The sequence below is a fragment of the Rhinopithecus roxellana genome, chromosome 15 (assembly GCF_007565055.1).
Source record: "Rhinopithecus roxellana isolate Shanxi Qingling chromosome 15, ASM756505v1, whole genome shotgun sequence".
Lineage (NCBI taxonomy): Eukaryota > Metazoa > Chordata > Mammalia > Primates > Cercopithecidae > Rhinopithecus > Rhinopithecus roxellana.
This window is the reverse complement of record NC_044563.1, coordinates 86,614,222-86,629,677: the sequence shown is the minus strand read 5'-3', so window position 1 is coordinate 86,629,677 and position 15,456 is coordinate 86,614,222. Positions and strand designations below refer to the sequence as shown.

The window sequence follows — 15,456 nt, the reverse complement described above, 5'->3', positions numbered from 1 at the left end:
TGTAATAGTAAAAACTACCTCTATATGAAAGAGAGTGGCCCAATGGAGTAAGGACCTGTATCATTCCTGGTTAGGCAAATGCTGAACAATTATTCGATAGAGATATTATGGAATAATTTAAGTCTCAGGTATGTGGTTGGACTATATTACTATTGAATTCCCTTTTTACTCTGATAGTCTATGCTTACATGAAATTTGAGGTGATTATATAAAATTTTGGGGGATTTTCAGGAGAGAATATGAAGAACTAGGAAGTATTATTTTCTCTGATACCTTTTCACAAGCTGAAATGCTCTAGGATCTAATGAACCCAGTATTAAAGATTCTTACAGATACTTTAATTGTTTTAATCAGAGCCTATTCTAAGGTTTGTATGCTGAAGACATACAAACTTGAGATGTCTTTGATGTTAGACTTATGCTTGGAATTTGTATTAGCTGTTATTTCAGAATAATCTGGTTGAAACCTCCTAGATTCAATTGTGACTGTGCTTAAAACATGCCCATGGCCGCTGAATTAACTACAAACTCCTCACAGTAGCACCCAACACCTTTTACAATCAGGAAATGACCTAACTTTTCATGCTTTTATTTTTTTCCTATGTTCTTGTTTATATTGTAGTATTCACAGTTTTTAGAACATGTTCATTTTCATACTTCTTCCTGAAATAACCTAATTCATAATTGCCTACTAAAATCTTGCTCCTTTTTAAAGGATGTTACCATAGCTCTAAAAGTCAGACTCAGAGGTCTATGCCTATGAGAGAAGGACTTTCTCTCAGCTAGTTTCCTGAGAACCCCTTTAACATCTTTGTTCCTCAGTCTATAAATTATGGGGTTCAACATTGGAGTCACCACTGTATAGAACACAGATATCATTTTATCCCATTCTTTTGTAGTCTTGGAGTTTGGTCGCATGTAGGTGAATATTCCTGACTTATAGAAGAGGACAACAACAATAAGATGGGAGCCACCGGTGGAAAAAGCCTTCAGCCTTCCTTCCCCAGACTGCATCTGGATAACAGTGGAGATAATATTCCAATGAGAAACAAGAATCAGGGAGACAGGGGCCATGAGAATTACTACGCTCATTGAAAAGATGGCCATTGCTGTGTTGTAAGTGTCTGCGGAAGCCAGCTTCAGGAGGACGGGAGGTTCGCAAAAGTAGTGATTGATTATATTCTGTCCCCAGTAGGGAAGATGGAAAGTAAAGCTGGTATCTACTAAAGACGCTAGTGCCCCACTGGCCCAGGACCGGAAGGACAGCCAGAGACACACCCGTTGGGTCATGATGGTGGAGTAGCGCAAGGGCTTGCAGACAGCCACATACCGGTCATAGGACATCACAGCCAGCAGCACACACTTTCTACACCCAACCAGAAGAAAGACAATTATCTGTGTCATACACCCATAAAAAGAAATGGTTTTCCTCTTTACCAGGAAGTGAACCAACACTTGAGGGACAATGCTAGTAGAGAAACAGAGATCTGCAAAGGAGAGATTTATAAGAAAAAAATACACGGGAGTGTGAAGGCGAGAATCCAGGAAGATGAGAATGATGATGAGCAGATTTCCAAGCACAGTCAGCAGATGAATGATGAAGAAAAGGATAAATAGCAGGATCTGGGTCTACAAGTCCTGTGAAAGGCCCAGGAAGATAAACTTGGACACAAAGGTTTGGTGTTCTTCTCCCATTGATACTTTTGCCTGTTTACCTGTTTGGCACAAAAAGAAAGAACACATTTTTGTTGGGTCTATGACATCAAATCTTGTAGAAGAGGGTCATGTTAAAACTGACACCTAGTTGAGTATTTCTAGCTCTTTGCTATCCAGCTTGTTCTGATTAACAATAAATGCATATATTTATTATTATTAATTGGTTGCAATTTAAACCAAGTTAGTTATTTTCCAAATCCTCTCTCCACAGTACTGCTTCTAAATAAAGTATAATACTGTTAAAGCCCTCTTGGCTAGTTCTGATGTAAGGATGTTAGAGTTCATGTGGATTTTCTAACTGGCTATAAATATACTGTTAGGAAATGACTGTATATACTGTTAGGACTATCCTTATGCGGAAAACTCTACCACTAACTATTTAAAATACCACATATTTAATTATAACATATACTTCAAAAGTGTGAAGTGGTTTTCAGGAATCAAACTTAATTTGACCTATTAAGAAGCAACAGACTTTTGCTGGGTTTAAAAGTAAAGCCTTAGCTATCCTACACTAAAGGCCAAACTATTTGGATTAAGAAATAAAATATTAAAATTAAAGCAATACAAAAAGAAAAAATAAATTAAAATTTTTGTGATATTTGGATAGGACCAGACTTGAAAAACACAAATACTTTCTAAGAAACCATGAAGAAAAATATGTGCAGAATTTGCCACACAAATTGAAAGACTACTGTGAGATAATAGAATCATAAGATAAGCCACAAACCGAGAAAAATGTTGGAGGGAGATGTCAGAAAAAAATTTAAATAATTTTATTTTTCTTCAACTTTTATTTTAGAATTAAGGTACATGTGCAAGTTTGTTACAAAATTTGGAGTACAAATGCTAAGGTTTGGTGTACAAATGAATCTGCCACCCAAGTAGTGAGCACAGTATCCAAGAAGTAGTTTTTCAGCCGTTTCCCCCAACCTCGCCCTCCCCACTCTAGTCGTCCCCGGTGTCTGTTGTTCCCATCTTTATGTCAATGTGTACCCAATGTTTAGCTCCCACTCACAAGTAAGAACATGCGGTATTTGGTTTTCTGTTCCTTCCTTAGTTCGCTTAGGATAATGGCTTTGAGCTGCATCCATGTTGCTGTGAAGAACATGATTTCATTCTTTTTCATGGCTGCATAGTATTCCATTGTGTATATGTTACACTTTTTTTTTTTTTTTAAATATACTTTAAGTTCTAGGGTACATGTGCATAACGTGCAGGTTTGTTACATATGTATACTTGTGCCATGTTGGTGTGCTGCACCCATCAACTCGTCAGCACCCATCAATTCATCATTTATATCATGTAAAACTCCCCAATGCAATCCCTCCCTCCTCACCCCTCCCCATGATAGGCCCCAGTGTGTGATGTTCCCCTTCCCGAGTCCAAGTGATCTCATTGTTCAGTTCCCACCTATGAGTGAGAACATGCGGTGTTTGGTTTTCTCTTCTTGTGATAGTTTGCTAAGAATGATGGTTTCCAGCTGCATCCATGTCCCTACAAAGGATGCAAACTCATCCTTTTTTATGGCTGCATAGTATTCCATGGTGTATATGTGCCACATTTTCTTAATCCAGTCTGTCACAGATGGACATTTGGGTTGATTCCAAGTCTTTGCTATTGTGAATAGTGCTGCAATAAACATACGTGTGCATGTGTCTTTGTAGTAGAATAATTTATAATCCTTTGGGTATATACCCAGTAGTGGGATGGCTGGGTCATATGGTACATCTAGTTCTAGATCCTTGAGGAATCACCATACTGTTTTCCATAATGGTTGAACTAGTTTACAGTCCCACCAACAGTGTAAAAGTGTTCCTATTTCTCCACAGCCTCTCCAGCACCTGTTGTTTCGTGACTTTTTAATGATTGCCATTCTAACTGGTGTGAGATGGTATCTCATTGTGGTTTTGATTTGCATTTCTCTGATGGCGAGTGATGATGAGCATTTTTTCATGTGTCTGTTGGCTGTATGAATGTCTTCTTTTGAGAAATGTCTGTTCATATCCTTTGCCCACTTTTTGATGGGGGTGTTTGTTTTTTTCTTGTATATTTGTTTGAGTTTTTGGAGATTCTGGATATTAGCCCTTTGTCAGATGAGTAGGTTGCAAAAATTTTCTCCCATTCTGTAGGTTGCCTGTTCACTCTGATGGTAGTTTCTTTTGCTGTGCAAAAGCTCTTTAGTTTAATTAGATCCCATTTGTCAATTTTGGGTTTTGCTGCCATTGCTTTTGGTGTTTTAGACATGAAGTCCTTGCCCATGCCTATGTCCTGAATGGTACTACCTAGATTTTCTTCTAGGGTTTTTATGGTATTAGGTCTAACATTTAAGTCTCTAATCGATCTTGAATTAATCTTTGTATAAGGGGTAAGGAAAGGATCCAGTTTCAGCTTTCTACTTATGGCTAGCCAATTTTCCCAGCACCATTTATTAAATAGGGAGTCCTTTCCCCATTTCTTGTTTCTCTCACGTTTGTCAAAGATCAGATGGCTGTAGATGTGTGGTATTATTTCTGAGGACTCTGTTCTGTTCCATTGGTCTATATCTCTGTTTTGGTACCAGTACCATGCTGGTTTGGTTACTGTAGCCTTGTAGTATAGTTTGAAGTCAGGTAGCGTGACGCCTCCAGCTTTGTCCTTTTGACTTAGGATTGTTTTGGCAATGTGAGCTCTTTTTTGGTTCCATATGAACTTTAAAGCAGTTTATTCCAATTCTGTGAAGAAACTCATTGGTAGCTTGATGGGGATGGCATTGAATCTATAAATAATCTTGGGCAGTATGGCCATTTTCACGATATTGATTCTTCCTATTCATGAGCATGGTATGTTCTTGCATTTGTTTGTGTCCTCTTTTATTTCACTGAGCAGTGGTTTGTAGTTCTCCTTGAAGAGGTCGTTTACATCCCTTGTAAGTTGGATTCCTAGGTATTTTATTCTCTTTGAAGCAATTGTGAATGGAAGTTCATTCCTGATTTGGCTCTCTGCTTGTCTGTTACTGGTGTATAAGAATGCTTGTGATTTTTGCACATTAATTTTGTATCCTGAGACTTTGCTGAAGTTGCTTATCAGCTTAAGGAGATTTTGGGCTGAGACGATGGGGTTTTCTAAATATACAATCATGTCATCTGCAAACAGGGACAATTTGACTTCTTCTTTTCCTAACTGGATACCCTTGATTTCTTTCTCTTGCCTGATTGCCCTAGCCAGAACTTCCAACACTATGTTGAATAGGAGTGGTGAGAGAGGGCATCCCTGTCTTGTGCCAGTTTTCAAAGGGAATTTTTCCAGTTTTTGCCCATTCAGAATGATATTAGCTGTGGGTTTGTCATAAATAGCTCTTATTATTTTGAGGTACGTTCCATCAATACCGAATTTATTGAGCGTTTTTAGCATGAAGCGCTGTTGAATTTTGTCAAAAGCCTTTTCTGCATCTATTGAGATAATCATGTGGTTCTTGACTTTGGTTCTGTTTATATGCTGGATTACGTTTATTGATTTGCAAATGTTGAACCAGCCTTGCATCCCAGGGATGAAGCCCACTTGATCATGGTGGATAAGCTTTTTGATGTGCTGCTGAATCCGGTTTGCCAGCATTTTATTGAGGATTTTTGCATCGATGTTCATCAGGGATATTGGTCTAAAATTCTCTTTTTTTGTTGTGTCTCTGCCAGGATTTGGTATCAGGATGATGTTGACCTCATAAAATGAGTTAGGGAGGATTCCCTCTTTTTCTATTGATTGGAATAGTTTCAGAAGGAATGGTACCAGCTCCTGCTTGTACCTCTGGTAGAATTCAGCTGTGAATCCATCTGGTCCTGGACTTTTTTTGGTGGGTAGGCTATTAATTGTTGCCTCAATTTCAGAGCCTGCTATTGGTCTATTCAGGGATTCAACTTCTTCCTGGTTTAGTCTTGGGAGAGTGTAAGTGTCCAGGAAATTATCCATTTCTTCTAGATTTTCTAGTTGATTTGCGTAGAGGCATTTATAGTATTCTCTGATGGTTGTTTGCATTTCTGTGGGGTCAGTGGTGATATCCCCTTTATCATTTTTTATTGCGTCTATTTGATTCCTCTCTCTTTTTTTCTTTATTAGCCTTGCTAGCGGTCTGTCAATTTTGTTGATCTTTTCAAAAAACCAACTCCTGGATTCATTGATTTTTTGGAGGGTTTTTTGTGTCTCTATCTCCTTCAGTTCGGCTCTGATCTTAGTTATTTCTTGCCTTCTGCTAGCTTTTGAATGTGTTTGCTCTTGCCTCTCTAGTTCTTTTAATTGTGATGTTAGAGTGTCAATTTTAGATCTTTCCAGCTTTCTCTTGTGGGCATTTAGTGCTATAAATTTCCCTCTACATACTGCTTTAAATGTGTCCCAGAGATTCTGGTATGTTGTATCTTTGTTCTCATTGGTTTCAAAGAACATCTTTATTTCGGCTTTCATTTCGTTATGTACCCAGTAGTCATTCAGGAGCAGGTTGTTCAGTTTCCATATAGTTGAGTGGTTTTGATTGAGTTTCTTAGTCCTGAGTTCTAGTTTGATTGTACTGTGGTCTGAGAGAGAGTTTGTTATAATTTCTGTTCTTGTACATTTGCTGAGGAGTGCTTTACTTCCAATTATGTGGTCAATTTTGGAATAAGTGCGATGTGGTGCTGAGAAGAATGTATATTCTGTTGATTTGGGGTGGAGAGTTCTATAGATGTCTATTAGGTCCGCTTGGTGCAGAGATGAGTTCAATTCCTGGATATCCTTGTTAACTTTCTATCTCGTTGATCTGTCTAATGTTGACAGTGGAGTATTGAAGTCTCCCATTAGTATTGTATGGGAGTCTAAGTCTCTTTGTAAGTCTCTAAGGACTTGCTTTATGAATCTGGGTGCTCCTGTATTGGGTGCATATATATTTAGGAGAGTTAGCTCCTCCTGTTGAATTGATCCCTTTACCATTATGTAATGGCCTTCTTTGTCTCTTTTGATCTTTGATGGTTTAAAGTCTGTTTTATCAGAGACAAAGATTGCAACCCCTGCTTTTTTTTGTTCTCCATTTGCTTGGTAGATCTTCCTCCATCCCTTTATTTTGAGCCTATGTATGTCTCTGCATGTGAGATGGGTCTCCTGAATACAGCAGACTGATGGGTCTTGACTCTTTATCCAGTTTGCCAGTCTGTGTCTTTTATTTGGAGCATTTAGTCCATTTACATTTGAGGTTAATATTGTTATGTGTGAACTTGATCCTGCCATTATGATATTAACTGGATATTTTGCTCGTTAGTTGATGCACTTTCTTCCTAGCCTCGATGGTCTTTACATTTTGGCATGTTTTTGCAATGGCTGGTATCGGTTGTTCCTTTCCATGTTTAGGGCTTCCTTCAGGGTCTCTTGTAAGGCAGGCCTGGTGGTGACAAAATCTCTAAGCATTTGCTTATCTGTAAAGGATTTTATTTCTCCTTCACTTATGAAACTTAGTTTGGCTGGATATGAAATTCTGGGTTTAAAATTCTTTTCTTTAAGAACGTTGAATATTGGACCCCACTCTCTTCTGGCTTGTAGAGTTTCTGCCGAGAGACCTGCTGTTAGTCTGATGGGCTTCCCTTTGTGGGTAACCCGACCTTTGTCTCTGGCTGCCCTTAAGATTCTTTCCTTCATTTCAACTTTGGTGAATCTGGCAATTATGTGTCTTGGAGTTGCTCTTCTCGAGGAGTATCTTTCTGGCGTTCTCTGTATTTCCTGAATTTGAATGTTGGCCTGCCCTACTAGGTTGGGGAAGTTCTCCTGGATGATATCCTGAAGAGTGTTTTCCAACTTGGTTCCATTTTCCCCCTCACTTTCAGGCACCCCAATCAGACGTAGATTTGGTCTTTTTACGTAATCCCATACTTCTTGCAGGCTTTGTTCATTTCTTTTTCTTCTTTTTTCTTTTGGTTTCTCTTCTCGCTTCATTTCATTCATTTGATCCTCAATCGCTGATACTCTTTCTTCCAGTTGATCAAGTCGGTTACTGAAGCTTGTGCATTTGTCACGTATTTCTCGTGTCATGGTTTTCATCTCTGTCATTTCGTTTATGATCTTCTCTACATTAATTAGTCTAGCTGTCAATTCTTCCACTCTTTTTTCAAGATTTTTAGTTTCTTTGCGCTGGGTACGTAATTCCTCCTTTAGCTCTGAGAAGTTTGATGGACTGAAGCCTTCTTCTCTCATCTCGTCAAAGTCATTCTCTGACCAGCTTTGATCCATTGCTGGCAGTGGGTTGCGCTCCTTTGCAGGGGGAGATGTGCTCTTATTTTTTGAATTTCCAGCTTTTCTGCCCTGCTTCTTCCCCATCTTTGTGGTTTTATCTGCCTCTGGTCTTTGATGATGGTGACGTACTGATGGGGTTTTGGTATAGGTGTCCTTCCTGTTTGATAGTTTTCCTTCTGACAGTCAGGACCCTCAGCTATAGGTCTGTTGGAGATTGCTTGAGGTCCACTCCAGACCCTGTTTGCCTGGGTATCAGCAGCAGAGGTTGCCAAAGATAGAATATTGCTGAACAGCGAGTGTACCTGTCTGATTCTTCCTTTGGAAGTTTCCTCTCAGGGGTGTACTCCACCCTGTGAGGTGTGGGATGTCAGACTGCCCCTAGTGGGGGATGTCTCCCAGCTAGGCTACTCAGGGGTCAGGGACCCACCTGAGCAGGCAGTCTGTCCGTTCTCACATCTCAGCCTCCGCGTTGGGAGATCCAGGGCTCTCCCCAAAGCTGTCAGACAGAGTCGTTCGCGTCTGCACCGGCCCCCGCTGCTTCCCCTGTTGGTCTTCAGCTGTGCGCTGTCCCCAGAGGTGGAGATTACAGAGACAGGCAGGCTTCCTTGAGCTGCTGTGAGCTCCACCCAGTTCGAGCTTCCCAGCAGCTTTGTTTACCTACTTAAGCCTCAGCAATGGCGGGCGCCCCTCCCCCAGTCTTGCTGCTGCCCTGCGGATAGATGGCCACAGACTGCTGTGTTAGCAGTGAGGGAGGCTTCGTGGGCGTGGGACCCTCCCGGCCAGGTGTGGGATACACTCTCCTGGTGTGCCTGTTTGCTTAAAGCGCAGTATTGGGGTGGAAGTTACCCGATTTTCCAGGTGATGTGTGTCTCAGTTCCCCTGGCTAGGAAAACGGATTCCCTTCCCCCTTGCGCTTCCAGGTGAGGCGATGCCTCGCCCTGCTTCAGCTCTCGCTGGTCAGGCTGCAGCAGCTGACCAGCACCGATTGTCCGGCACTCCCTAGTGAGATGACCCCAGTACCTCAGTTGAAAATGCAGAAATCACCAGTCTTCTGTGTCGCTCGCGCTGGGAGTTGTACACTGGAGCTGTTCCTATTCGGCCATCTTGCTCCGCCCCCACCTACACGTTTTCTTTATCCAATCCACCATTGATGGGCACCTGGGTTGATTCCATTTCTTTTTTTACTGTGAATAGTGCTGTGATGAACATATAATTGTGTGTGTCTTTTTGGTGGAATGATTTATTTTCCTTTGGGTGTATATACAGCAGTGGGATTGTTGGTATGAGTTTAATTCTTAGTTCCTTGAGAAGTCCCCAAACTGCTCTCCACAGTGGCTGGACTAATTTACGTTCCTACTAACAGCATATTAGTGTTTCCTTTTTTCTGCAGCCTCGCCATCATCTGTTATTTCTTGACTTTTTGATGAAAGCCATTCTGACTCGTGAAAGATGGTATATCTGTAACAAGCCTATAGCCAACATCTGACTGAATGGGCAAAAGCTGGAACCATTCTGTTTGAGAACTGGAACAAGACAAGGATGCCTACTCTCACCAATCATATTCAACATAGTACCAGCAGAGAGAAAAAAATAAAAGGCATCCAAATAGGAAAAGAAGTCAAATTAAATGACCTTATTACATTAAGAGTTTGTATAAAGCTCTATGAAAATTGTGAAGTCCAAGAAATAATGGGCCAAGGATATGAACAGACTATTTACAAAGAAGAAATGCAAATAGCTACTAAATATAAGAAAAATATTCAATATTATTAAAATTCAATAAGTACAATTGAAACAATGAAAGATAAATTTTCACTTGGGTAATTATCTAAGATTTTAACACCAAAACCATAACAAAAAATAGCTAGTATATTCATTAAGCATTGAACCCATAACAGCATTAATTTTAGGGTTTTATAGGATTTTATCTTCCCAATAGCATTATGAGATAAATTAAAATACTATTAATTTTGTCTTGTAGGTAAGGAAACTGAGGCACAGAAAGGTTAAGTTACTGTCCCCAAATCATACAATTAGCAAGTATAGAATTAATTAGCTGTATAATGAAGGTACACAAACAGGACACATTTGCAAAAGCAAGTGGTTAGGAAAATTTGTATTACTCTTTCTGGAAAGTAATTTTGTCAATTACAGTAAAAGACTTAAATATTCATGTGTTTTGACCCAGTTCTCAATAGAATATGGAAAGGAAAAATGTGCCCCATACTCAAAATTTAGTCTCAAAAATTTACTTACAGCATGTTTTCAAGTATATGTAACTGCAACAGTGAAAGGGGGCACGATATGGGCAAAATATTGACAATATAAGGGCACAGTATCTATCTAGGTATAATTGGAATTATCAAAATTAGTGAAACAGCCTATTCAAAGAACCACTTCTTCTCCTGCAATAATTTCTGAAATTCCACAGAGAATAACTTATATGTTCTTAGGAACATATCACTGTTACCCCCAAAGTAATGTCTGTCATATCCTCTTTTCCTTTTCTTTCTTTTTTTTTTTTTAGAGGCAGGATCTTGCTCTGTCTGCTCTGTCACCCTGTCACCCAGGCTGGAGTGCAGCAGTACTATTGTAGCTCACAACAGCCTCGAACTCCTGTGGTCAAGCCAACCTCCAACCTTCTACCTCAGCCCCAGAATAGTTGGGGCCTGTCATTTTCTTTTTCCCCTTCTCTGGCTGTCTAGGTCTATATGATCACTACTATTTCCTTTGGATCCTACAGATGGTGATTCTTAATATCGTTATCAATAATAATGAGAATCACCTCCCATTGGTACTTACCAAAAGTGGTTTTGCTGTTGTCTTAGAGACCAATGCTAATATATGTTTCCAAAATGCACAGAAAAGACTAGAAGAAAAAAGTTTCCAAAATGTTGAGAGTGGTTGACCCTGGGTACTGGAATAATGAGTAGGTTACTTTTATTCTTTTTTTTTTTTTTTTTGAATTTTTTGTCATTTTATTATTATTATTATTATTATTATTATTATTATACTTTAAGTTCTAGGGTACATGTGCATAACATGCAGGTTTGTTACATATGTATACTTGTGCCATGTTGGTGTGCTGCACCCATCAACTCATCAGCACCCATCAACTCGTCATTTACATCAGGTATAACTCCCAATGCAATCCCTCTCCCCTCCTTCCTCCCCATAATAGGCCCCTGTGTGTGATGTTCCCCTTCCGGAGTCCAAGTGATCTCATTGTTCAGTTCCCACCTATGAGTGAGAACATGCAGTGTTTGGTTTTCTGTTCTTGTGATAGTTTGCTGAGGATGATGATTTCCAGCTGCATCCATGTCCCTACAAAGGACACAAACTCATCCTTTTTAATGGCTGCATAGTATTCCATGGTGTATATGTGCCACATTTTCTTAATCCAGTCTGTCACTGATGGACATTTGGGTTGATTCCAAGTCTTTGCTATTGTGAATATTGCCGCAATGAACATACATGTGCATGTGGCTTTATAGCAGCATGATTTATAATCCTTTGGGTATATACCCAGTAATGGATGGCTGGGTCATATGGTATTTCTAGTTCTAGATCCTTGAGGAATTGCCATACTGTTTTCCATAATGGTTGAACTAGTTTACAATCCCACCAACAGTGTAAAAGTGTTCCTGTTTCTCCACATCCTCTCCAGCACCTGTTGTTTCGTGACTTTTTAATGATTGCCATTCTAACTGGTGTGAGATGGTATCTCATTGTGGTTTTGATTTGCATTTCTCTGATGGCCAGTGATGTTGAGCATTTTTTCATGTGTCTGTTGGCTGTATGCATGTCTTCTTTTGAGAAGTGTCTGTTCATATCCTTTGCCCACTTTTTGATGGGGTTGTTTGTTTTTTTCTTGTAAATTTGTTTGAGTGTTTTGTAGGTTCTGGATATTAGCCATTTGTCAGATGAGTAGATTGCAAAATTTTTTTCCCATTCTGTAGGTTGACTGTTCACTCTGATGGTAGTTTCTTTTGCTGTGCAGAAGCTCTTTTGTTTAATTAGATCCCATTTGTCAATTTTGTCTTTTGTTGACATTGCTTTTGGTGTTTTAGACATGAAGTCCTTGCCCATGCCTATGTCCTGAATGGTATTACCTAGGTTTTTTTCTAGGGTTTTTATGGTATTAGGTCTAACATTTAAGTCTCTAATCCATCTTGAATTAATTCTCGTATAAGGAGTAAGGAAAGGATCCAGTTTCAGCTTTCTACTTATGGCTAGCCAATTTTCCCAGCACCATTTATTAAATAGGGAATCCTTTCCCCACTGTCTCTCAGACCACAGTGCAATCAAAAAAGAACTCAGGACTAAGAAACTCAATCAAAACCGCTCAACTACATGGAAACTGAACAACCTGCTCCTGAATGACTACTGGGTACATCATGAAATGAAGGCAGAAATAAAGATGTTCTTTGAAACCAATGAGAACAAAGATACAACATACCAGAATCTCTGGGACACATTTAAAGCAGTGTGTAGAGGGATTTTTATAGCACTAAATGCCCACAAGAGAAAGCTGGAAAGATCTAAACTTGACACTCTAACACGACAATTAAAAGAACCAGAGAAGCAAGAGCAAACACTTTTACTCTTTTCTAAAAAGCCCTATATTACCAATATAAGAAAAAAATAAAAATGGAAAAATGTAGTAGTACCTAATTGAGGATGCTCTAAAGTCATTTCTTTACTTATACATGATAAGAAGTCTCAGTAAAGTAACTTTTATAGGACTAGCCCACTTGCAGAAAGCAAATATAAAAGAAAATATGTGAAACAGCTATTTTCAGACCTTAAACAACAAACAGCCAACTCAGAAAATAATGTGACATAGCAAGGAAACAAACAAGGTAAGCCCTATGATCACACTAGCTTTATGCCTGGAGGCACTTTCAGGACTGTAGTCCATGGAGTGGGAGCCTAAGGAGAGCATGAGACCCTTGCTGAACTGATGAGACGGAGATCCATAATTGATAGTTTGAATTATGCAAGTGAGTAGCAGAATGGAATAAGCTGCAGAAAGGGACTTCAGGAATCTCTCTGAGTCTTGGCTGAATATTAAGCTGTACATACACAGCATAGGACTGCCAGGTCCCAAAATAGCAACTGCCAGGTAGCTCATGGAAGGCTATAAGATTTTGGAATTTCATTATGTCAGAGTGAAGAATCTTTATTGAAAACCCCTGACACTGAGGTGATACCTCAGAGAGGGTAGACAGTAAGAGAGGATCGTGATGAGTCAAGGATGCATAATGTAACCCCTAGAATAACCATTAAAATATAAAATAAGAGTTATAGTTAAAAATAAAACCAAAAATGGAATAATTTTAAAGTACTCAAGAAGAAAGCAAGAAAGATGGATAAAAGAACAAAGAGTACATAGGAATATTAGAAAGCAAGTAAGATGGTAGACTTAAACTTTATCCATAATTATATGAAAAACAAATGGATGGCAGGGTACGGTGGCTCACGCCTGTAATCTCAGCACTTTGGGAGGCCAAGGCAGGTCAGGAGATCTAGATCATCCTGGCTAACACAGTGAAACCCCGTCACTACTATAAATGAATACATAAATAAATAACAAAGAGCCGTGCGTGGTGGTGGGAACCTGTAGTCTCAGCTACTCGGGAGGCTGAGGCAGGAGAATGGTGTGAACCTGGGAGGCGGAACTTGCAGTGAGCTGAGATCGTGCCACTGTACTCCAGCCTGGGTGACAGAGCAAGACTCTGTTCAAAAAAAAAAAAAAAGAAGAAGAAGTGGACTAAACATCTAATTAAAGGCAGTGATTGTTGTCAGATTGGACAAAAAAAGAAGACATAACAATGTTTTGTATACAAGGGATTCATTTTTAAACATAAAAACAGTTGCGTGAAAATAAAAGGATGAAAAATAATATACCACAAAAACACTAGCCATAGAAAAACTAGAATATATGAATATGAAGTATTACCAGAAACAAAGGACATTTCATAATGATAAAGTGTTGTTCACCACAAAGACAAAACCATGCTTAATATGAATGCACTTAATGAAACTTCAAAATGTACAAAGAAAAATTGATGTAACTGAAAGGATAATTAGGAAAAAAAAAACAGAGAAATATTTGAAGATTTCAACAGTCTTCCTGACAGAACAAATAGAAAATCCATGAGGATACAGAAGACTTGAACAACATGAACAACCAACTTGGCCTAAAAGACATTTATAGATTACTCTACCCAATAGGTACAGCGTATATATTCTTTTCAAATGCAAAAGGAATGTTCACCAACCTTAGACTATATATGCTAGGCAGTAAATCAAGTCTTAGTAACACAGGATTGAAATAACATAGGGCATATTTCCCTGACCATGACAGGATTGCATGATAAACCAATAACAAAAGGATATCTAGGAAATCCTCAAGCATTTGGAAATTAATCAGCACAATTCTAAATAACACATGAGTCACAGAGGAAATCAAGTGAAATTGTAAAATATTTTAAACTGCATTATAATAAAAATATCAGCATTTTAACAAATTCAGAATTCTTTTGAACTTTTAAGGAATGGCAATTACTATTTCATTTACTTCATTCATAGAGAAAAAAGGAAAAGTCAGCTTTTTAATAAAGTTGACATTAAATGAATACATATAAAATAGATGTAAAGTCAAAATAAAATGAAAATGTGTAGATACCAACAGTATTCCATTGGAATAAAGCACTGTGATCAAGTGAGCTTTTATCATAAGTGCTAATTTAGGCCAACATTAGTAAATTTATTAAAACAATTCTTCATATTAATAGATTAGAATGGGAAAAATATCTTAGTAAGTGCCTCAAAAGATACTTAATAACGTTCATATTTCATTCTTGATAAGTACTTTGAGTCAAACAGGAACTTAAGTATACTTTTTAAAGAAGAAATCGGAGTATTTCTTCTTTTGTGTAATAATAGATATTTGAAACGAAATGCTAGCATCATGCTTAATGGTGAAATACTAGAAATATTCACATTAAATTCTGAGTTACACAAAAGGTGTCTGTTGGAGGGGCAGAGCAAGATGGCCGAATAGGAACAGCTCCAGTCTCCAACTCCCAGCGCGAGCGACACAGAAGACCGGTGATTTCTGCATTTTCAACTGAGGTACTGGGGTCATCTCACTAGGGAGTGCCGGACAATCGGTGCTGGTCAGCTGCTGCAGCCTGACCAGCGAGAGCTGAAGCAGGGCGAGGCATCGCCTCACCTGGAAGCGCAAGGGGGAAGGGGATCCGTTTTCCTAGCCAGGGGAACTGAGACACACAACACCTGGAAAATTGGGTAACACCCACCCCAATACTGCGCTGTAAGCATACAGGCACACCAGAATATATCCCACACCTGGCCGGGAGGGTCCCACGCCCACGAAGCCTCCCTCACTGCTAACACAGCAGTCTGCCGCGATCTATCCGCAAGGCAGCAGCGAGGCTGGGGGAGGGGCGCCCGCCATTGCTGAGGCTTAAGTAGGTAAACAAAGCCGCTG

General features: G+C 39.3%; 1 protein-coding gene across 1 annotated transcript; it reads right to left on the bottom strand.

Moving 5' to 3' along the window:
* Positions 1-337: 337 nt before the first annotated feature.
* Positions 338-2,106, bottom strand: LOC104663445 (olfactory receptor 2D3). Its single transcript, XM_010364596.2, is given in 1 exon segment — positions 338-2,106. A coding segment is annotated over 1 exon segment (1,065 nt). The 5' UTR covers positions 1,743-2,106; the 3' UTR covers positions 338-677.
* Positions 2,107-15,456: the final 13,350 nt, after the last annotated feature.